Below are 24746 nucleotides of genomic sequence, written 5' to 3'. Positions count from 1 at the left end.
AAATAAGTTGAGGTTATGGCATAAATGGCTAAAAGCAGGATAGTTCAGATTTAAAAAGCTGATATTCTCTTACCTATTTGTTTTCTGCACACCCTTGAGCTAACTGCAGTATGTACAGAGGGTGCATTTAACTTAGCTTTACATTTTCTTGCTTTTGTTGGTTTCTATTACAACCTTAGTGCTTATCTACAAACACTTAAGCAACTTGACTCAGATGAATTCAGAGTAAATCTTTGCATGTTCAGGTCATTAGAGAAAGATCAAAGTAGTGGGAAGAGGGTTTAGCACTTGAACTTTCCCTTTCTTGATATTGCAAAAGAGGAAGATACTTTGAGGTATACATAGACTTTTTTTTTTCTTTTTCTTAAAATAGTTAAATTTGTGTCTACAGTATACATGGAGCTCTCTATGAAATTATGTAAATATGTGTAAATTGTGTTTTCTGAGTACTTTAAGTATACCAAATTCTGTAAGAGCTCAGGTGCTGCTTTGCTGTAGTAGAGCTCAGGTGCTGCTTTGCTGTAGTAGATATGGTTCTGCTTTGAGCAGAAGGTTGGACTAGGTCAGTGTTTCTCAACCTTTCAAGTAACAAGTACTCCCTCACTTCTGAAAATTTTAATAAGTATCCCAACACTCAATTTTCCAGGGGATTTTATAGTTACAGACTAATGTGTGCCATATGTTGGAAGAAGGGCTGTGTATATAAGGCTGTGATATGAAAGATGTCTGATCTGGTGTGGGTAGGGTTGCCACCTTTTACACCAAGGGTACACAGCTCAAGTATGTACCTGAGATAGAGGTGATGTTGGCCAAAGCTAGGAGGGCTGAACCCAGTGCTATGCAAAGTGCAGCACAACAAATTATATTGGGGGATTTAATTTTTTTTTTTTTTAATTGCACCAATATTTTTGCCGTAGTTTTGAGAGGAGGAAGGGGTGAGAGAGAGAGAGAGGAAAAGAGGGCAAGAGACAGTGTTGGGGTACCCGTGTACCCCCTACCTGTGTCTCGTGTACCACAGATTGGGAAACTATGGACTAGATGACAGCCTGAGGTCCCTTCCAACCCTAACTTTTTATGATTCTGTGATTCTATAAATATTCATCGTTGTGCTTTTAATAACATGTATTTTCCTTACAATCTGTGGCCCCGGTTCTATAATAAGATGCATGTAGATGTCTCTTTCCATAACACTGAGTGGAAGGACCCATCTAGTAGATCCTGTTGCAGGATCCTATGCCTGTTTTTGTACAGTATCTAATGTATTGTGGTTGTTACGGGAAGCAGTTAGTCATCAGCAGGTCCTCTGCCCAGTCATCCACATAATCACAGGGGCTGAAATGTCTATAAAGAAATGTGTTTGGGATGGTGTCCAGAGGTTAACAAATACAAGCTTTGGCAGTCCAAAAGATTGCTCCCCTGGTTCTTGGGTACATTGGCTATGTTGATAGTAGCTTTTTGGATAAGTTTTCTTTGAAAATTAGGAGCCTGCCATGAAAAACTTGAAAAATCAAACTCCTACAGACGTTTCAGATGAGTCTTGTGGTTTTATTGCAAGGCTCTAAATAGAAAATACTTTAAAACAACTTGATCAATGGTGCTCCTGTTCACAGCTTGTCACATGTATTTCCTTGCCCATGATTCCCAGCTGCTTGGGTATCCTCCTGCTACTTTTTATCACTTATTTTTATTTTTTCCATTTTTCATCTAGTGTATGTTATAATATCTGTGTTCTTCTTGGCATCTGCAATGAGCCTGTACAATTGTCTGGCTGCACTACTCCAAAAGATATCATTTGGGCAATGCAGGTATCGTATAGCTTAATTTGGTTTTGCATATTCCTGTTCTAGTGAATAAGGAGTTAAGTGAAAGCGTGCTTAGTTTGAGAACCTGTCAGTCTTATTAACTTGCATATAGTAGATAGTTTAGATTTAAAAAAATCCCTGTAAGGCACGTTTAATGCAAAAAACTTTAAATGTGATAGTTCAGTAACTTTCATTTTAAGAATAATAAAATATCCTCTGGCTAGATAGAAACTGATCTTATGAAAAAAAGTACCAATTACAATTTAGAAACATGCTTAGTGACATACAAAACAATTTAATTTTTTTTTAAGTATTCTGAGCTTTAGAATATCTGAATTCATAACAAAATAGTTGAAACAAAGTTTTGTTTTGTTTAACAGGATCCTACACAACCTCACTCGCCTTAATAGTTCACTCTAATTTAATTGGAACTACTAACACAGACGGGTGGAATCGGGCAGACGTCTGTGTTTTCTAGATAGTGGTCATGTTAAATTGCAGTGTGCAAAATGTAATTTTTGAAGTCCTTTATAATATGGTTATAAAGATGTTCATCTTTTTTCTGATATGCTTTTGGCATTATAATGAATAGGAAATTGCTTTTGAGGAAGACTAGATCGTTACTCATAATTTTACTCTTTTTAACGTGTTAAAATACTTTTCCGTGTAAACTTCAAGGTTTGACAGTTCTTCGTTTGCATTATTCTGTCACTCAGACTTTTGTTTCTCTAAGTTTCTATACTGTAACTCAAGACACCCGATCTACATCTCTTAGAAAGCTAAATCACAAAATAACCAAAGAACTGCTGATTGATAGATTAAGTTCAGGACACCTATTCACATTTATGAAGATTGAGAACTGTGTATTGTGCCTATAAAATTACTTAAGTCTAAGGTCTGGTGGAACAAGGGCTGAATGAGTTTCATACTGAGGGGAGCCTTTGCAGAAAGCACTTTGCCAGCCTGTGTACCTGATGTCAGTTGTATATTGTATTTGTACTGGATTTTTTTTCATTTTGTAATGTGAGTTTATTTAACACAACATAACCACTTACTTTTTAGGATTTCATGTTGCAACAAAAGTATTGAAGTGAGACTTATTTTTCTTGCTGGATTCTGCATAGCGGCAGCTGCTGTTTGGGTAGTATTTCGAAACGAAGATAGGTATGTAGTGTGTTTGATAATTTTGAGAGTTGTAATGACAATGAATCGCGCCTCATGTAGCAAAAATCCTGAAACATGCTAGTCTTTGGAGGTTTTGTTATTTTTCGTAAATAGTATTAACAAATTAGGCTAGGCTTCCCTAAACCTTACCAAATATTTTAAGTTAGTTGTAAGTCAAATGAACCAAAGCTACAAAGCTCATGGTTTTTATATGGGTATTTGGCATTACTGTGTAAAGACATTCTTAGTGATATTGAGGAATTTTGAATCCTCCTAGCTTACAATCAAAGTACTTAAGGAAGGAAGGAAAATGGATTTCCTTGAGTAATTACTTTTGGATAAGTAAATGAATTCTGCAGTCCCATCCTCTGTATATATTAAAGTATATGCAGGTTTCCCTTGCTTTATGCTGTACGTGTGTTCCTGGAAAATAGCACATAACTCAAATTCATATAAAAGGAATGCACTTTAAAATGTAACAAATAGGAATATGTGCCAAGACTTCAACTGTACTTCCCCCCAGACCCATTTCTACCACTTTTACAAGACAGTTTTGGTAATCACCAACAGCAGACAGTACACACAACCACAGGGCACTATCACAATGGGGAAGGCAACTACAGAAACATGTTTCACAGACAATGAGCAAGGAGCACAGATCCACACAGGAGACTATATTTTGGTGCGCGTCACTCCCACAATACACTGCACAAAGCAGCTGACTGTGGGCTTCTACCGCACCAGTCGTATAAGAGTGAATTTACCTTACATATAATGATTTTTTGGTATAAAAAGGGTCATTGCATAAGAGCGAATTTGCACATATAGAGCCTGCATAAACTGAGGGAAACCTGTATATAATCTTTTGAACCAGATGACTTGAAGACCTGCTCAGAACAACAAAATGGCTAATATTAAATAAAGCCAAAGGAACTTGCTGTTCACTTGCATAGCATGAAGTATGGCTGCACAAACCTGTGTACATGAAATATTTTGGGAGCAAGAATAGGTCTGGAGGCTGTTCATATCTTCCCATCTGGTTTGCTATCCAAGGGTGACTGTACATGTGCAGGGAAACTCCTCCAATGCACTGCAACGCACTATAATTACAGCAGTGTAATTAACCGGAGCATGCTCCAACCAGTCTCCGTGTCTTGTGTATCAGCATCCCTATGCTTCAGACTGGTGGCAGGGACACTTTAACTAAATCTTGTTCAACCCAATCTTTATGCTTTTCTTTCACTTTCAGGAAATGATTGAAAATATTTGTACTACAGGATAAATTATTTACAGACTACAGCTCCAAGTATAAATATAAAAACAAGGCAAATTCCAACTGTCAGTGCCATTTAATTGAAAAAGGAAATGCGGAACTTTTAGAGTTTAATACTGAATATTGGAAAGCTAATTTACCTTTCTGGAATTCCATTGATTTTAGGGTTACTGTATTAACTTTTAAACAGTCTATGGAAAGTGCTAAATTACATCCTACCCAGATGTAATTTATGAAGAACAATTTACCCTGACCATATGACAGAAATGTAATATAGTCATGATCTAAGACTTCTGAATTTCTCTTGTCAAAGAATTCATAGTAATTGGCTATAATTCTACATTTGTAACTCCTCTTCATCCTCCAAATCAGAGAGGCTGGAGTCTTCCTAAAATGACTGTTGTTCTCCTTTGATTTTCTTCTGTATACTTTTCCAGACCGCAGTCTGTCTGCCCCAAAAGTATAGTTGCCTGCTGCTTGTGGATGCAGTGTTGGAAATGCTAAATAGTAAGGCGGGGGTGGGCAAAATATGGCCCGCGGGGCCCCTAAAAAAAAAAAAAAGTAGAAAATTAATATTTATCTGCCCTTGGTTCCTGTCAAAAACAACAGGAACCAAGGGCAGTAGGACCCAGGGGAAGCCCGGCAGGCTCCCACAACAACAGGGCCTGCCCAGTCCTGCGCCCACAGCCAGAGCAAGTGGCTGCCCCCACCAGAACCTCAGATAAGGGCAGGGAAGGAGGCAGTGAGGGGGAAGTGGCCCCTCCCCTGCCCAATGCCTGGTGCCCCTCACTTCAGCTGCTCGCAGCCCGCCTGGCGCTGTCTGTGCCTGCTCCGGACAGCCCCGCGCGGGCTGTAAGCACTGCCCATGGGGTGGGGGAGAGGCTGCTTTTTCTCCCCCATGCTCAGCTTTTCCCTGGGCTCCTTCCCTGCTCCTTCCTGGTGCAGAGGAAAGCAGCTCCTCGCCCACCTCATGGCCAGCGCTCCCTGCTCCAGATGCTCATAGCCCACACGGGCCTGTCCTGAGCAGGCACAGGCAGCCCACGCAGGCTGTGAGTGGCTGCAGCGTGGGGCACTGGGCATGGGGCAGGGAGGGGCTGCTCCCCCCCCCCCCGCCGTGCTCAGCACCACACTGTAACCCGGCCCTGCTGCCAGCCTGGGCCCCGCATCGGCTCCAGGCTCTCCTGCCGGGGCTGCACATGGCGACAGCAGCTGCAGCCCCTCTCCCCACCCCCCGGCCTGCCACGCTGGGCAGTGTTTGCCACCACTGCCTGTGGGCTGCCCAGTGCACGAGCTCCAGGGCGGGTTACAAGATGGTGTTAAGTGCGGGGAAAATGTTCCAGGGCCAGTGTTGGCGGGGCCCAGAGCAGGGTGGCAGAAGCACAGGGTCCCAGCTGGCAAGGGCTCTATGGAGCTAGGCCAGCTCCCCCCACTTCCTGCTGGAGCAGCCCAGCCTGGCTCCACAGACCCCTGCCAGCCTGCACCTTGCTTTGGGCCCCACCAGTGCTGGCTGTTGGACATTGGTCCCAAGATGGCGGCCCAGGATTGGGGCTTCTGTCAAGGGGCGGGGCTACCCATGCAGTCCTCAACAGCCTGCCAAAACTGCGTAAGTGGCCCTCTGCCCGAAATAATTGCCCACCCCTGTAGTAAGAGGTGTGCAAGAAGAGATTGCAGTCATTAGCAGTCAAGAAATGTATTTCACATGTGTCCCCAAAATGGAAAATTAGCCTTCAGGGTGCTGAGGGCTTCTGGAAGGGTACCAGGCACCCTCAATTTAAAATGATTTCAGCCATGTGTCCTTAGATGGCCAGTCCATTTGAAATCTAGTCACACTTTAAAAATCAGCTTTGAAGCTTTTTAAATTGGTGTTCCAGTCCTTGATTTTGTTGTGCTGATTTTGTGGTTTAATGATATTCAATTTTCTCTTTTGTTCCTGTATGAAAGATGTATTCAAATAGGAAATCAAAGCAATGAACGCTTTGCTGGTATATCTGTGTGCCAGCGTACTGTAGCAGCAAGAGCTTCAATCCTATGCCGGATTGCTTATTTTGGCCAGGGAGGCTGAGATAAGCTGTCCCAGCAAACTGTGCTTTAGCTAGTATGACCTGCATCTGCATTGGGCACATGCTACTGCAGCTTTATGAGGGAGGGATCATGTATCTTTCCATTCCCAACTCACTGTAGCCATATTGGGAAAAGATCATAGTGTAGACTCAGCTTAAGGGTTCAATCATGAAACATTGTGTGTGTGGGTAAATTACTGCAGCCTTGTAAACTTCCATTGAAGTCAACGGGGCAAGAGCATCCCACTCGTGTGAAATTATTTATACTTGGAAAACAGTGAAACTGATTCCTACTGACCTCTAATTTTACTCTTTAATATTACTTGTAATAGTAGCAGATGAATCGTTTCTAACTGAAATGATGTTTTGAGGTTAACAGTACTTCCTTTATGAGCATCGGTCATAAGTCAGGATAAAAATAAACTACCGTGAAAGATGCAGTATCTTTCTGTAAGGGTAAGAATAGTGGGTACTCTTTTTTTTTTTTTTTTTCCAGCAAGACAACAAACTTCCAGCGTTATAAAAATATGGGAAAACAAAATGTGTAAAGCTTACCTCTTATTTTCAGGTGGGCTTGGATTTTGCAAGATATCTTGGGAGTTGCTTTCTGCCTAAACTTCATTAAAACACTGAAAATGCCTAACTTTAAGGTAAAGTAAGTTGTTTACTAAATAAAACCTATTGATGACCTGCATGTAGAAGTATTAAGTGACAAGATGTAAATGTGTAATACCTTGAAAGTTATTCTTGTTGTTTAGAAATTTTAAAAACTGGCAAGGGGGGAGAGTTTTTTCCTATATAAATAGAATAGGAAATAAAAAGATTGTGTTTAACACTCTCTTTATGACGCCATGCTAAAGGTCATTTTGGAGCATTATTTTTTTAAATGTTGGTGTAGTAATGGTAACTATAATCTAATTTAGATACTCTTTGAAAGTTTTGGTTTAATATTTCCTTCTTTGTTTGCCAGTCATGTGTGATACTTCTAGGCCTTCTTCTTTTATATGACGTATTTTTTGTCTTCATAACGCCATTCATCACCAAGGTAGGTCTTGAATATTTTGTGGTATGCCCACTTGTTAGCAAGTAATGCTGAGCAAAGTAGTTTTGTACTTAGTGCATTAATATGTATATGTTCAATCTAGTCATAATTTCTGTCCCAGATATTCTGATTCTCTTCCTCTGAAGAGTGTATCTGCTTAGGCCTCCTCTATTTAGAGGGTAGTTCCACATCAATTCCTATGTTTGAGCAAGCTTATCTGGTGTTCCCTATTGACTCTAGTGAGAATCCATAATAAATGGTGCATAAAAGTTAGTATTATGATAATGTTTTAATCTCCCTTATCCTAAAATTAAATAAGAATGTAAGTGCTTTGTCTGTGTGATGACAAGGTTCTTTGGGTAAACGTGATATCTCTTATTAGGCCAGCTAAATAGTTAGAAAAATTGTTCTTTGCAAGCTTTTGGGCACAAACACCCTTCTATATGTATGTGCACTACCTCCCACCTTGTATTCAGATTCAGTGCGTGTTAATTGCTGTAGTTGGCCATTAGGCTTGCTTTTGATAGTGTCCCCATGAGTGCTTTCAAGTCCCTCTTTATGAGCCTAGATTGTGCTGATTTTATGGACTTTTCCACTTGTATTATAAATGTACATGCCATTTAATATATAGTAAAGAAAATCCTGTGTATATCAGTACATTTTAAGATGATTACAGTCCGCTGAGGCAAAAGCAGCTTCTGTATGTATGACATGAAACTTGTGCTGTATCCCTTATATCCAGTATGAAAAATAAACTTAATTTTCAGAACGGGGCAAGTATAATGGTCGAAGTTGCTGCTGGTCCTTTTGGAAACAGCGAAAAGGTATGAATAGTTATTTTCATAATGTAATTGCATATGAGCAGTATGTACTGACTTTCCATAGTTAATTAAATTAGTGAATAGTGTGCTTTTAGGCTTTAACTTTCTCACAAAATATACCCAGATTTTGCTCCTTTCTTTAAAGTATTAAATACCTGTTGACTTGGGTTTGATCCTAGAATGATGGAAACTTGGTGGAAGTCCCTACTGAACGCTCAGCTCCCCATGAGAAAGTAAGGATTGTATTTCAGATATGTTCCCTGGACTTTTAAATCACTCCCTCTGAAAAGCTATTCTTTTGGGGAAAACCTGACTGTCAAAATCTCTTCCGAGCCTGGATATCATTGTTGGTCAATAGATTAGAGTCAGGATAATAATGCAGATATGTTATTCCTAATCTGTGTGGGAAGATGTTTTGTTATGGTTTGTTTGTTTTCTCCTTGCATAATCATCTGGTTAAACAAATTCCAAATCCATTTGTTTCTGTAAGTCTTAAAATCAGATTTTAAGCACTCAGTGTGTTGGTTCCTGTTTTCTTAATTCAGGTCCTTCTTTATTTGAAATTCTGCATAAAATAGATGAGTAAATAATTCTAATATTATTTTAATCTTTCTTATAATTTTTAAATGCTTTAGATTAGATTTATGTGGAATTTTAAAATACTGTTTTACAGTTACCAGTGGTTATTAGGGTTCCTAGACTTCAATTCTCTGCTCTGACATTGTGTGGAATGCCATTTTCATTACTGGGGTTTGGAGATATTATTGTGCCAGGTGAGCAATTATTTTTAGTAACTATAAAGAAATGCATTTGTTTCCTTATGTCAAATCTGCTTTGAAAATATTTAAGACCCAAGTAATACATTTTTGCATTTGATCTAGCTAAATACTTTGTGGAATCTGTTTGGGGTTTTTATATGCATATGTACGACTGGCCATTATTTTAATCTTTATAAAGGAAAAAAAAATCCCTTGTAGAATGAAATACCATTCATGAATAGAGGTATCTCAGTGTGCATATTTATGTGTATGTCTGTGTTTAAACAACAGTAAGTGTAAGACCCGCCCCCCCGTCTTGATTATTTTTATATATATATATAGAGAGAGAGAGAGAGAGTGTATATTCTGATATAGAATAGTAATTACTTCTCAGCCTTTTGGCTAAGGCCATATGTATTTGTAATCAAGACTAGGAGGTTTTACACTTACTGATATTTACAAAAAAAATGGTCGATTTATTGCTTTGTTTCTAATTATATAGTACATGGTACAAAAGTCTTTTTTTCCCTTTTTTTAAAGCAATATGTACTGCTTAAAATATTCCTTAATGTTTGCCAGTGGAAATATATTTGATTCTTAATAGTAAGATGATACTTCTAATCTTCAGAAGAACTGAGTTTTACTGTAGGGTACCTTGTGACACCTTGAGCAAATCACAACCCCTCTTCCCTACCTCAGAGCTTGTACTAAGGCGAAAATCAACTAATGTAAGCAAGGTGCAAGGAGATTACATGATGGAAGGCTCTGAATATATGCAATGTACTGTACAGTGGTAACAGATACATCTGACCTACAAGATATTTTTTTAAACAAGATAATTCATTGTGAAGCATATTAGTGTATATAAATCAATTTATTGACTAGAGGCTTATTCTTTGATTTCCTAAAAACTGTTTCTAGTTGTTCACATTACTCCGTAACTTGTAATTTCATGGTTGGTTGTCTTCCATCAGGCTGTTGCTATAATGTGAATATAAATTTGTGTTATGGTGACTTAACTGTATTTTTTGATTAATAATAATATGTGGGTATTCTCTTTTTAGGGCTTCTGGTTGCTTATTGTCGAAGATTTGATGTGCAGACACGTTCTTCTTCTTCTGTTTATTATGTTTCATGTACTATAGGTATATAACTTTTAATACAGTATTTTTAGCAATGTGTATTTTCCTGTCAGCTTCTTTTGTGGTATAAATAAGTCATTGTTGTCAGTGAATGCTATCACAATTCTGATCTGTAGTTTGAATATACTTGTTCCTAGCTGAAGTGTTCTAGTAAGCAGGTCTGTTGACTATTTCAAATTCAAGTGCACTGAAATTAAGATGTTTTGTATACTGACACAATCAAATAGAAAAATAGTATAGCAACTGTAATATTGCTAGTGTCAATTACAGGTAATTTGATTGATTGTAATGATATACAGCATTCACTAGCTCTTCTGATGTATTTTTGATAGCCTATGCTGTTGGAATGGTGCTAACTTTTGTTGTTCTGGCACTGATGAAGATGGGACAACCAGCCCTTCTCTATTTGGTACCATGTACACTTATTACCAGCTCAGTTGTTGCCTGGAGACGTAAGGAGATGAAGAAGTTTTGGAAGGGTAGCAGCTACCAGGTAGGTAAATTGTTGTTGTGAGAGAGCCATTGTATTTTTAGCTTTGAGTATGTTCTTCCTTAAATATGTGGTAATGTACCCATATCAAGCCAGTTTGCACTAGCCATAGCAGTATACTTCAAACTTTTTTTTAAATCTGTAAGTGAATTTGATAGAATGAGATTAAGTATTATTAGGTCAGACTTGCTAACCTAGCAGTTGAAACAATAGCGTTTTTATTCTGTCCCTCTGAAAAATATTACCAAATAATCAGTGTGCTGAAAAGTTAATATCTTCTAGGACACTGAATTTGAAACTCAGCTTCCACTGGAAAACTGTTTTCCAGTTAGCAGCATTTATTTTTGTAAGGCTCTAATACAAACTTGGAGATTAATACAGTGACAGGTTTGACCGCTGCACTGGTATCTCATATTTCATAGATTCATAGACGCTGGAAGGGACCTTGGAAGATCATCAAGTCCAGCTCCCTGCCCCAGGGGCAGGACGTCAGCAGGGATCATAGGATCTCAGCAAGATAAATATCCAAATGTCTCTTGAAGGCGATCCAGGTAGATGCTTGAACCGCTTCTGGCGGCAGTCTATTCCAAAACTTGGAGACTCAAGACAGTTAAGAAGTTCTTCCTTATGTCCAGCCTGAAACAGTCATGGAGGAGTTTGTGACCTTTTGACCTTGTCATCCCTTGGGGCGCTCTGGTGAACAGATGTTTCTCCAGATCCTGGTGAGCACCCCTGATAAACTTATAGGTGGCCACCAGATCACCTCTGAGCCTGCACTTTTCCAGGCTGAAGAGCCCCATGGCTCTCAGCCTGTCATCATAAGGTCTGTTTTCCTGACCTCTGATCATGTGCGTGGCTCTTCTCTGCACCCTCTTAAGCTTCTCCACGTCCTTTTTGAATTGTGGAGCCCAAAACTGGATGCAGTACTACAGCTGTGGCCTTACCAAGGCCAAGTACAATGTCCTGGGATTTACTTGAGAAGCTGGATGCAGGCCAGAGTTTTGCTCACTTTACTAGCTGCAGCATCACATTGAAGGCTTATGTTCATCTTGTGGTCAATCATGACCACCAAGTCCCTTTCATCTGTAGTGCTAACCAGCATAGCACTGCCAAGCCTATAAGCATGCTGTAGTTTTTTCCTCCCAAGGTGAAGAACCTTACGTTTTTCGGTGTTAAACACCATCAGGTTCTCATCTGCCCAATTTTCCTGAGCCTGTCAAGCTCTGTTTGGATCACCCTTCTGTCCTCGGGTGTGGATGCTTTACCCCAGAGTTTGGTGTCATCGGCAAAGTTGGCCAGTCCGCTTCTGACACCAATGTCTACATCATTAATGAAGATGTTAAATAGTATAGGCCCTAGGATGGAATCTTGCTGGACCTCACTGGTCACAGCACACCACAGCGATTGACTTCCATCAGCCACCACCCTCTGGGTCCTACCGCAGAGCCAATTCCCCAGCCAATCGATTGTGGTGAGGCCATGGCCACAGTTAGCCAGTTTTGCCAAGAGGTGATCCTGGGATACCAGTTTGAAGGCATTGATGCTAGGATCAGAAAGGACTTCATCAGATCCCCTGCCCAGTCTGATCCCCTGCCCTGCCATGTTGTCAAGGTTCTAGTCAAAACAACTCTATTCTCCAGCAAACCCTTGGAAGCTGTTGGCAAAAGTAGGAGCTTACTCTAACGCAGGGGTGGGCAAAATACAGCCTGTGGGCCGAATCTGGCCTGCCAGGCCATTCTGTCGGGCCCACAGGGCCCCTAAAAAATGTAGAAAATATTTATCTGCTCCTGGCTGCCTGTCAAAGATGGTAGGAGCCAGGGACAGTAGGAAGCAGAGGGAGCTGTTAGCAGGAGGCAGCAGCCCAGCTCCACCCCACACAGCTATATCCCTGCCTTCCTGCCCCTGCACTGTTCCAGTACCACATGACTCCCAGCTGCATCGCTGGACCTGGGTGCATGTGTGTGCGCATAGGGAGGGTGTGTGTGTGTGTGTGTGTGTGTGTGTTTGTAGGGTGAGTCCCACACACACTCCACCATACAAATGCACCCACACCCTGCCTCGTACTGCCATACCTGCAGACCCCACACCCCCTCACATGCATCCTCTCCGCACATGCACACACAGTCCCCCCACAAACCCCATACCCACCCACAGCCCCCAACATATCTATACCCACCCCCCACAATATACAAGAGTAAGACTTCATTTTTAAGCTATTGTGCAATCACCTCTATGTAAACTACACAAACGCATGTAAACCAGGACAAGAATATTTTTTGAAATCAAATTAATGAATGTTTTAAATGTTTGCTTTTTAGGATATAATTTTGCATTTTTCTAGTTCTGAGATGGCAAAACCCCTTACTGAAAGGAGTACTTCCAGGGGCAAGGGAGGGAGGGACTTCTGGTGGCAAAGGTAAGGGGTTAGGGGGCAGGACTTCTAGTCACAAGATGGCGACCAGGGGGTGGGGCACCTGTTAAGGGGCAGGGCTACCCATGCGGCTCTCGAACAAAACTCGGTAAGCGGGCCTGTACCTGAAATAATTATTCACCCCTGCTTTAATGTATGCCATAGATCTAAGACTGTTCCAGAATACTGGGGAAATCTTACAGGTGTCTTAAAACCCTTTTTATATTTTCTGTCCCCCAAGTTGTCCCAAATATAGCTTGTAGCATAGCTGGGAGTGGTCCTTTAGTTGCAAATACAACTAATTAAAGAAGTTGCCATAACTTACTGAACACTTCTTGCTGCCTTAGCTGTTTCCATTCTGCTTTTCTTGTGCTAATATAGACTGGTCTTGCAGTTGTGGAAGGCTACATACTTCCTGTTCTGTCATTCTACACTGAACACAGCTAAGAGCTCTGCACTAGTTTCATTGGACGGTTTCTCTGCACACAGACTTCTTCCAGAAAGGCTGTTCAGCTTTTTTAAGTCACATCCAAGGGTACAACAGGGTAGTTCTGTGCCCCAGGCAGCAGCTTTGTGCGGAGCAGCACCAGCTGCCATTGGCAGCTATTTTCATACTGTCTTTTCCCCCAAAGACCACACTACGGGCTGCTGCCCCAGTTATGCCCCCCAGTTATGCTACTGAGCATACTTTACATCTTCTGGAATAACTTTCGTGTGTACATGAGTCCTATGATGGGGTATATGTAAAAGGTATATGTCGTGGACAGGTGAAGGTGAGGATTTTTCTCCTTTGATAGATCCAGCAGATGAAAGTGGCCATTAGAGGCATGAGGATGAATTTTTACTATTTTTTCACTTCATCAGTTAAATTAGTAGTTGTAAAGGAGCTGTGTTGCTGACCTTATGCTATGCACATGGGTCAAGATGCGTCTGCCTGACACAGGCATTATAGAGGTCCCTGCACAGACCCAAGTGGTCAGGCTACGGTCAGATTAGGGAGATTAGTTTTTGTGGATTTTTTTTATAAGTTACACCCCAGGGAATTATGCACAGAAAAATTCAAAATTATGCAAAATTAATTACTTTTATTTTTTTAGGTCTCTCAAATGATTAAAACATTTAATTAGTTGCACGATTAAAAAAAAATTAGTAGCAACTTTGTCGTATGTTGGCTGTGCTGTACTGTGCCCCCTGCCTGTCTGGTGGGAGGCAAAATATGGCATAGTGCAGCTCCTGGGGCAAAGGCAGCAGGGCACAGAGCCCCAGCCCACCTTCACCCCACACAAAAATCTGGGGGGCATATGCCCTCTTCATGCCTCCCTGGGGGTGCAGGAAGAGGGCAGCAGGCCCTCAGGGTTCTCATGGCCATGGTAGGCAGAGCCCCCAGCAACATGTACCTCTGGCTGTGTCCCAAGGCCTGCACTTGCTGGCATGGAGTCAGCCTGGCACTGCTTCCATGTGCCTTTGTATCAGAATGGGCTGGCTTTGTGCCAGCACATAGGGCTTGTGGTACTGCAGGTGGGAGCTGCGCACCATCAGGCCAAGCCGGCTCCGTGCCTCCATATGTGGCTTCCCACCAGAGTGCTGGAAGATCCACATGGATGCACAGAGCCAACTAGCCTGGCCTGATAGCATGTGGACTGGGAGCCACAAGCCATCAGGCCGGGCAGGTTCCATGCCTCTGCTTGTGGCTTCCAGTACTCCAGTAGGAAGGTGCGCATGGGGGCACGGAGTCACATGTTATCAGGCTGGGTGGGCTCCTGCTTGGCTTCACATGTGGCTTCCTGCTGGAGTGCTAGAAACAGCATGTGGAGGCACAGAGCCCATCCAGCCCCATGGTACATGGCCGATACCCAAACCAACCCACAGCCACCTCCATGCCCACCCACAAACTCCATGCCCAACCTTCCCCTCTTCAGGTAGAAGCTTCCCTCCCCGTTTACCCAGCTGTCCAGTCGTACAGTTCTGTGCCTCCAAGTCATGGAGGTGGAGGCACAGAGCCCACTGTGGTTAAATTATGCACGGTGATGCCTTTTATGCACAAAATTGCGCAGGCGCGTAATACCTCAGGATGTAGTAAGTGAAACCGAGTAATGTTCCTCCTGTATTTTTCTCAGTTAAGTTGTTAAAAGAAATGATCGAAATAATTAAGTCCAGGTTTTGGGTAACAAAAGCCTTCTTACACTTCACAGAATTCATACTTGGAAGTATTATGTTGCCATAGTAGTTACTTCATGTGCTTTTTTTCTCCAGCTGGTTTCTTTTTGAAGGATTAAAACCACTCAGCTTCAGTCTGTTGTTGGGTCAGATGATTTAAAATTTTGGCACAAAATTAGAAACTGATTTACAATCTGGAGATTTGTGTGTGGTTTAAACATCCTGGGTGATCTTACTGGGGAGTTTTCTTAAGTTCTGCATTTAGCTAAAAGTGTTTCCTTGACTTTCCAGAATAATTTTCAGTATATTTTCAGAGAAAATGGTATCTGATCTTTATTGCACGGTTAAATCTACTGATGTTTGAGTGCTGCATTTTGCATGAACAATCTATATGTAACTTTTCATTTTTTTTAAATTTGGTGTCAGATGTTCAGCTGCATATGATTAAGAGGGGGGAAGATGCAGGGTGAGCTTACAGCCATCTCTGGTACCGTTGGCCTACACTGCCTGAAAGATGCCAATGTACTTTGCTTGTTATGGTCTCATAGTATAAGGGAAAGACCTCTGGATATCCCTTCCGCTGGGAGGAATCCACGCTTGGAGTCTTTTCAGGAGTAACTTAAGGCCTTTAGTGCTTTCCCAACAGAACAAACCCCACTTAACAGAGGTCTGACTGAGGATTTCTGGCCAAAAAGGTAGTCTGAGCTATTCTGGAGAACTTGTATGTCAGATAAATTTCCCTTTTTCCCCTTTATGCTGCTAGTGTTGCATAAGCTTTGTGATGTTAATGTGTCTTTATTAAGTATAACTCTAGTAATGGATTGAATTTTATTTAGGTGTTGGACTCCTCCAGGAAGCCTTTGCTACAAGGTGTGACATGGCCTTCTTCTCATACAATTTTATTAACGGGATTATTAATGCATTGCGTCTTTGCTTTCCTTTTTGCCTTCTTTATTCCATCTTTTTCCTATAGTTTGGGTTTAATTAATTAAAAGAAAGAAGTTAGGCAGATGACTTTTTATGAGCACTTTATAAAAAGTCAGAGCTTGGAAGATTTTGGAGCGAGTCTATTATTGGAATAGATGCAGATTAGCTGCATAAGAAATGGAGTTACCACAGAAAAGACTTCTTACCCAAAAATAGTTATACCCGTGTTTTCATCTGGAACTTGGCTGTCTGTGTAATCAGATAAGGGAATAATAACAGCAGCCACTTTTTACTGCATTGGCACAGCAATAAAAATGTGTCATGGAACTAACTTAAAAGATGCCTTCCAGTTGTCCTTTCCCTTAAGTTCACTTATCCTTCATCAGAATGAAACTACTCCCCTTTTTAAAATGTAGTTTGTCCACAAATATAGAACAAGACTACTCTGATCTTCAGGACCCCATTTATGTTTAAAAGATTGTGAGAATTGCATGTTGGCTAAGGGCATGTGTAGCCAGAGAATCAAATAAATACAATTTTTAAAGCCTGATGGTAAGACCTGATGTGTCTTGCATCTCTGATGTGCCAGATCTCCAAGGATCTTTGAGATCTGCAGGGTGGTCACCAGCTACCCTCTTTTCTTTCCTTATCTGTGTGGTAACCTGCTGATATTTGCAGATAGGTCAGTCCCCCGTTAAATTTGTTTGCTACTGCCTGTATGTGAATATTGTCTTATTGTTATTACTAGGTAACAGTCTTGCTGTACAACAGTTTCTATCTTCAGCCATATATTGTGGTGCCTTTTGTGACTGATACCCTAGGGCCAGTCTATCCTGAATGAAGCAGACCTGTAGAGACCTGCCCAAGCTAGCTTGGGTGTTAAAGGCCCTGTAGCCATTAGTGTGAAATACAGCCAAGGCTAATTTTACCTTATTTGACAGAGCAGACTACATACAGTGCCTCCCTGCTGTGGTTCACGGGAGACTGGACTGTGCAGAAGGGGAGGGGGAACAAATGGGAGACCACCTGGTGCAGGGAGGTACGGGGGGAGAACTGCATGGTGTCAGGGAGCAGCTCTGGACCCAGCCCAGCCCAGAGGTGCTGCTGCCGCTGCTACCAAGCTGAGATGGCTGGGGCCAGAGCTGCCACTACTGCCTGCCCCAAGGCAGAACTGCCTCATTGGATATGATAGGGGAGCACTGACAGATAGGTACAGGCACTGGTAGGGGGACAAGTTGAGGGGAGGTGGACAAGTGGCAGGGGGCAGGACAGAGGTACGAAGTGTTGGGGGTCTGGCCACCTCTGTCCCTTCCCATCTGCTGCAGAGAGCTGAATTTAAGACTACTTTCTAATAGTTAGATTCTATATATGGTAAATTATACATTTGTTATAATTTTCCATGTATAGAATCTGGTTATTGGGGTTATCTGGCTATTACCTTAAATTCAAAGTCATCTTGTATTTGGTTAAATGCAGTAATTTTGCTTTGGCTGTTGCTTATGTTCTCTTGAAGAGGATTAGTAGGGGTGGGGGAGGAATGCAGACGGCGTGTGCTTCTGAGAGCAGCACAACTTTCCAAATGAGCTTCCTGGGAGTTTTAGAATACAGATGCAGAGGTTTTGCATTGGACTGTAACCAGCAGCTTATAGTCAATATCGCACTTAGTGAAAGCATCCGAATATCTTGTGTGCTTACTAGTCTGAAGGGCAGTGGTGCCTGTTATTGGTAAACCTGGATGCTATTTGGGTCCTGAAACTATAAACACACTTTATTCATTTATTTTCCTTCCTCCCTTCCAAACAGAAAGACCTGAAATAAATACAAAATTTGTTTTAACAGCATGATCAAATAATCCACTTAGAGAAAACATGTTTTACGTAACAAATCACTTTTCAACTTCTTTTTAATGCACACTGATCTTTGTGAAGCAAATTAAGCACAAGTATGAGGGGAAATCTCAGCAAGTAGAGATTTTACAATTGGGTGATCAGACTGGGTTTGTAACTTTTAAACTCACTTTTTCCCCTTCATCTGTTCCCAGTATATGCTCTTCAGGGTGGCTTCCCCCCTCCCCACCCTGAATTTTCAGCCTGCCCTTTGGACTTCTCCGTTCAGTACATGGAAACCCTTGATGCTATCTTGATATAGTTTTGAGGCCCAGCTTTTAGGTGCAAGTTTAATGGCGTTTATCTCTTAATCTTCATAATGACACAGGCCCACTTTCCATTTCTGCACTTTTTATAGCATACTCTGCTGAATTGTATAATGGATCATTGCAGGCAGGCTTACTAAATCACATTTCATGACTCACTAAACCACAAGGTTCACTTGAAAAAGTGCATAATTTACTTTTCCAAGTACCCAGCAATTCTGCCTTCAGCTATAACATTGCTCAAATGAATTGGGCTTTTTGGACTGTGTGTTTCACAGGTGTAGTCAAATGCAAAATGGGTTCTTTGGTCTGATTTATTTCCAGGTACATATTCTTTATAGCTTGCTTTACAAATACTTGTATTAGTAGAACTTCAGGGTTTTTTTGTGTTCTATAAAGCCAGAGGGGGGTAGGGCGAAAGAATCTTAGAGATGCAGGCATATCTCTTTGTGGTGAGAAAATACTTTTATCTTTCTTCACATTTTTCCCAAGCCTAAAATATTAGATACTGGCTTTATGTAGGGGTCGGTCGGTCGGTCGGTCGGTCGGTCATTAGAATGTGATCTGTTCCATGCATTTGCTCCAACTTTGAGAGCACAGGAAGAAAGTTGCTTGGGAGAAACAGATGCAGTTAACTAGAAGTTAACTGATGCCAACCCATCAGAGTTTGAAATTGAAAGTATACATGTAGTCATATATAAAATGTAGGTGAACATCTGATATAACAGTGTAACATTTTTACCAATGTTAGGTAAACAGACCATTGACACTTCTTGTCAGTAAAACCTTTATCACCTGCCATTGTGTGTTACTTACATATGTAACAAAATAATTTTAGAGGGTTTCTATATTTTATCAGCACATTTTTAACCCCTACCCACTAAAGGAAGGTTGCTTCAGTTACCATGAATCCAGCTAAATAAACCCCAGAAGCAGAAGGAAGTTACAGCTTCCTCTTGTAGTAAAAACTACCTAATTGAGTTCTTCCATCTAAAAAGATTATAATTTTAAGATATTCCATGTAGGACATTCCAAGACTAGAAACAAGGGTGTCTAAGGATCAAATACCCTGATTCAAAATATCTCGCTGTCGTTTGTGGTAGAAATAGGAGCTTATACTACCTGGGAAGGTTCAGATTTTCCCATAGGGAGCAAGCAGTTGTCTCTTGTTGGGGTAGCTACGAAGAGATTGGTCCCTGGAACTGTCACAGTTTGTTGCTCTATAGTAATATCACCAGTTTTGTTTTTACAGTTTTGCAAGTAACTCCCACCTTTCCTCTTCCTCCTCCTCCCATGCTAAATATAATGCCATGAGTAATACAGCTCTTCTAAATACGTGAGGCAGAAAAATTATATGCTATACTATCTTTTATTATTTTTAATGTAAAGAGGTATAAGATCCTGGAATTCAGGTTATAGAATATTTATGCTGAAGAGATTAATTGCCTACCATTTCTAAACACTCTGTACGACACTATTTCTCCCCTCTAGTTTGTAGTTGGGTTTTGGCATGTTATGAGTTCTACTGAGTTAGAGGATCACTGTTGCTAATATGGGCCTTCATCCAAAGGCTACTGTTGATATTGCAGTCTTCAGTTGACTTCAGTGGATTTTTCAGCTGGGCCTGTAATTAGTACTCGTCTGTCTGGCAAGGAAATGTTTGTAAAATATGTTACTTATAAATCAGTTTTTAATGTATTGATCTTGGAGTGACAAGGATAGTGAAGGATAGGTACCATTAGCCAAATGATGGAGTAGCATTTGTCCAGTGGTAGGCTCTTCTGATAGGAAACCACTGCTCTGGTGTACACCTAAAGAGGAATAAATCTTAGTACCATTTGACTTTTTTGATTATTGAATTTTCCAGCAGTAGACATATTAAAAGCCCTTAAAGGGGTTTTCAGGTCAGATTGTAAGTGAAATCCTATCTCTGTTCAATTCTGTGGGAATTTTGTCATTAATGTCAAGACAAGGATTTTGGCTCAAGAGTGTCTGTAATGTTAAAAATGGAACTGAAAATAGAGTCGTACCTTTCTTACACCGTGCTTGCTTGCTTATTACTATTGGAACTTAACACAATTTAGCTTTGTTTTTTAATGTCCTAATATGAAAATATTACACTAAACCCTGGATTGAATTCCAGTTAGGATGTTTTTCCTCTAGTAGCCAAATCAGCGTCAAGGTTCCACACAGCATGGTTTGTCTTTGACCTTCGTACAGTCCCTCGAGGGGTACATCCTTTCGTGCCAGACTGGGCTGAGTTACTTTACTGTCCAAAGATGGGGGTTTGGCTGTTCACCTGTGTTTCTTGATATGTGGCTCCACCAGCAGGTCCAAGGGACCTTGAATCTTGCTGCCTACCTTTTAGAGGGGTGTTCTGAGACACAGTGGAAAGTGGTCTACAAAGAATTCTATGACGGAGCATTTCATCCAAGGGTTTCAAAGTGGTAACAAGGGGTTGGTTTCCATATTTAATTATCTGGCTCAGATGATGCTTTTTTTCAGTCCTGCAGATTTCTTCTCTGTATGCTGCTAAACTCTGCTCTGCTGCTGATCTAGCTAGATTTCTTTTAACTAATTTAAAATTTTAGCCCTCTAAATATAAATAAATAAATAAGGGATTTTTTTTTTTTTTTATAAAGTGTCCTCTTGTTGTTTATGCCTAGATGATGGAACATCTGGATTATACAGCAAATGAAGAAAATGCTGCAACAACCAATGAACAGTCTGGAGGACAATAATGCAAAGGATCCTCATCTGAAATAGCATTGTTCAAATTTTCTGCAACTAAACTACAAAAAAAATTGACTGATTTAATTTTTACACTAGAGTATTTCATATCCTGGACAAAGAGAGTTGCCTTTTTTACACTAGCACCTCTATTTTTATGGAAAGATGTTTAAGTACATTATATCAGAGTGATTGAAATAGATTTGCATTTTAATAGCCAAAATATATTTAGTAAAATTGTGCCTTATTTCACTTTAAATAAATAGATATTGTCTATGCAATTTTCCAAACACATGTTGTACACAATGTATTTTTATACCAATGCCTGTAGCCCGTGGGCATAAACTGACTTTCTGATTGCTATATGCTTAAAAATTGGTTGGGTTGTTTTACTAGGAAGTCCTGAAGAGGATGGTACTTTCAAGCTTTTGAAATACATATGAGACAAAAAGTAACAGTGCAACTGTCTAAATATCTTAGCTGTTTATATTAAAACACATGCACTATAAGCCATAAAGGTGGAGGTAGAACAATTCCATTGGTTTTTCTTTCTGACTCATGCATCATTGGCCATTTCCTCAGTTGGCAGTGACAGTAAAGTTGCCTTTACACAACGTCTTTGATATTTAGGAATTGGCAACATGAATGAATTTGCTTTGGTTTACTTAATTGTGTATAAAACTTTAAATGTAACCAAAAAAGAAAGGATAAAACTGAAACCTCTGGCTCCTTTCTTTAACACCAGCATCTAAAAGTTTAAAAAAAAAGAAAACTCTTAATTTTTGGCTTGGCTGCTTGCTGTAGGATTGTAGATTTTGATCCTTCACTTGTAGATTTTTATTGGGTATAGGATCAGGGTCAGAGAGGAATTCTGTAGCCTTGCTTTCCCACTTGTCCTAGAATTTGGATAATTTTTGCAAGGTCTTTCCAGTTGGTGCTGTGCAAAATGTAGTAAACAGTGATTAATCTTTTCCTCTCTTAGTTAAGGCCAGTGCATGTGTTTTAATTTGTCATTTAGACAATTTCTATCCTTTTTTGAAAGGGTAAAGCAGGCTAAATCATTAGCTTAGTTCATATTTAGAATTTGGTACGTGTTAACAGCTGACATTTTTTCTTTTGAAAACTGCAAATGAAGAAAATACTGAGGGAGGGAGGGATTAGGCATAAAGTAGAATTCGGCAGAAATGCTAACACTTTACACCAAAGAGACTTGGAGAAGCCAATAACTGAACCGCTGAAGTTCACCCCTTCTAATTCCAAGTAACAATTGTAATACAACTTTTCATGTATTCAAATTCATATAGAAGGTGCCAGGTGGAGAACCTTCGTGGCTGATATTCACCATTGACAGAGAATGAGCAATGGCAATGCAGATTTTCCTATTATATCTCACTAAAGTGCCTCAGGACTGGTTTTGCCAGAGTAGATTCTAGAGGTGAGTGGGTGATTTAGGGTCTCTTAAAACAGGAGCACTCTAGAAAATTAATCCAGATTAAATTGGATTTGTCATCATTGATTTTTTTTTTTTTTTTAAAGCAAATTGAGCTAATACCCCTTTCATTCTGATCCCCACACAGGTTTCTTGCCTTTTAAAAAAAAAAAAAAAAATTCATTAAAGGTTAATTTGGATGAATTTTTCTAGTTGCTCCGGTATACGTAAGCACTTAGTATCTATGACTATGTCAATTGTTGACCGCTCTGTAGAGACGGTCAACAAGGGTTCTGCTTGGCTGCAGCTGCTAAAGGCCACAAGCCAGCTGTATGATTATTGACCTGCACCAGACTTGAACTGGCAGCTTCGAGGTGAAAGACTGTCATATCCCATTACAAATTCTCTAAGCCATCCAAACCCTCTTTCGATATTTTTTGAGTTTATTCATTCAGTTTTGGCATCAGAAATACCTCAGTGTTTAATAGCAGATTGCAAAGGGGTTTTTTTTTTTCTTTGCAGGAAAATTATGTTAACAGTAATTTCCTTTAATTTATTATTTTTTTTCCTTTTTAGGGCAAAGTGCTAAGTGGCTGTTATGAAATGTCATGCTTTCTGACAAGCCCAGCCTCAGACACAAAACACATGGTTGTGAGAGACAAGTTTCTGAAAATAACTCTTAAGAAGTTAAGGGCTCATAACAGTAGCTCAGCATCATGCTGTATTTTCAAACATTTTAAAGACTTTATAAGCCTGTATAAAATGAACCCATCTTTCCCTCTGAAAGAACGTTTAGATTAATTGTAAGCTTAGTTGGTAACCAAACTAGTGTGTTAGTTTGGCAACATGTTTAACTGTGTGTTTAGCAGCCTGCTGTGAGAAGTCTGTATTGCTTCATGCCTAATTACTGTTCTGTGTGGTGTCTCACACATGCTGCAGTTTGACGGGATGTAAACTAATAACTTTTTTCTTTTAGGGCTTAGGTTCTTGGTTTGCTAAAATCAAGGATGAGGATAAAATTTGATAGGCTAGTGTCAACTACTGAAACATATTTTATAAATAGTTCAATAGGACTGATATTTGAAACTTTTTTAGAAGTTTTGGGTGTTTAATACTGTATTAAATTCAGCTGGGCTTTTCATTATACCAAGAGCCTTAATAGCAATATGTAATATAAGACTTAACTCTTTTGATTATATGGATACTGACAACTGCTTCCTCCCTCACCATTTAAATTATCACTTTTCAAGAATGTTGTTAATAAATCTTCTTTTAAAGCAGTATTTGGAATAATTGATTTGTTCTATATGTCTCTCTAAAAGCTGACATTTACACTAATGATGACAGACAGTAACATTTTCAAAAGTGGTTAGGTGACTTAGAAGCTGATGTCCCATAGACATAAGGTTCTGTATCAGTTAGGCAGTGATCACTTAGGCATGCTTTATCAATCAAGTCCAAAGTACCTTACAACATAATTCTGGTCTGAAAAATAACTTTTAAAAAATAAATAAATCAATAAATAAAACACCTATTTATTCATCAGATCAGCTATCTGTGAGTTCAGAGTCCTGTTTGTGTACTCTAGTGGCAACTTCGATAATCTGTTTTAGCAAACATTTGCTGTGTTGCTCTTCATACTGAATCATGCCATGACCACTTGTTACAAGAATTGCTATAATTAGTAGCACCAACCAGATCAAGCGCTGTTTTACTTCCTCTCTTTCTCCATAAGTTTGCATCAGAAAAACATCTGCATTGTTACCCATCAAACTAATAATTTACTAAATTCTGTTTGTTAACACATGGGCAGCCTTTTGAAGGTAATGAGTCATATGTGTCACTTGCAAAACTGTGGCCTTCAAATGTATGGTTCTTAAGAATATTGCTAAAGCAATTCAGAGATGAGAATCTAGCTTTGCCCTGGGACCCTTTGGGTTAGAAATACTGAAAGAAAAAAAATCCACATTTAGAAATGGAGTCTATTTGATACGTCGTTTGTGATATAATACATATAAAACAATATGATACTGCTTTGAGTTATTCAGAACTGAGCAGCATTTTTAGCTGCTTTCTCTTTGATGCATTGATATTTCTGAGCCATGGAAGTAAGTGATCTGATACTTGAATTGGTGGGAATATTTTTAAATCTTAATTTTTAAAGTTTAAATTAAAGTCTCTTAATACACTACAATGTTTCATGTACTGCTTTTGCAATTGGAATCTGTACTGTGTATATCAAGCCCCATCTACTCATTATACTTAACTAGTTAATCATGCCTTAACCAGTTAATCACTCCTTAAGTGGCCACATATTCAATCAATTGATGGCATGATAAAAAGAGGAATATACTACAAAGGTGTTCTGGTCATTCTTGATAGGCAATTG

At 40.0% G+C, this 24746-nt stretch overlaps 1 protein-coding gene across 3 annotated transcripts in view; it reads left to right on the top strand.

The window, feature by feature from the left end:
• Positions 1–23637, top strand: part of SPPL2A (signal peptide peptidase like 2A) — a 42075-nt gene extending 18438 nt beyond the window's left edge. The window contains exons 7-17 of one of the 3 annotated variants that reach the window (XM_090028618.1): positions 1709–1805; positions 2865–2966; positions 6868–6949; positions 7270–7344; positions 8109–8165; positions 8342–8395; positions 8836–8935; positions 9985–10065; positions 10395–10555; positions 15956–15989; positions 20865–23637. In XM_090028618.1, the coding sequence (XP_089884744.1) occupies positions 1709–1805; positions 2865–2966; positions 6868–6949; positions 7270–7344; positions 8109–8165; positions 8342–8395; positions 8836–8935; positions 9985–10065; positions 10395–10555; positions 15956–15989; positions 20865–20896 (875 nt within the window). In that variant the 3' untranslated portion in view covers positions 20897–23637. The remainder of the gene's footprint in view (positions 1–1708; positions 1806–2864; positions 2967–6867; positions 6950–7269; positions 7345–8108; positions 8166–8341; positions 8396–8835; positions 8936–9984; positions 10066–10394; positions 10556–15955; positions 15990–20864) is intronic. The other 2 variants (XM_090028617.1, XM_090028619.1) reach the window with 2 other exon arrangements.
• The last annotated feature ends 1109 nt before the right edge of the window (positions 23638–24746 follow it).

Source organism: Crocodylus siamensis, chromosome 15 (genome assembly GCF_052110815.1).
Source record: "Crocodylus siamensis isolate JL-2025a chromosome 15, ASM5211081v1, whole genome shotgun sequence".
Taxonomy (NCBI): domain Eukaryota; kingdom Metazoa; phylum Chordata; order Crocodylia; family Crocodylidae; genus Crocodylus; species Crocodylus siamensis.
The sequence above is the reverse complement of the archived record's forward strand: the minus strand, read 5'-3'. Positions and strand labels throughout refer to the sequence as shown.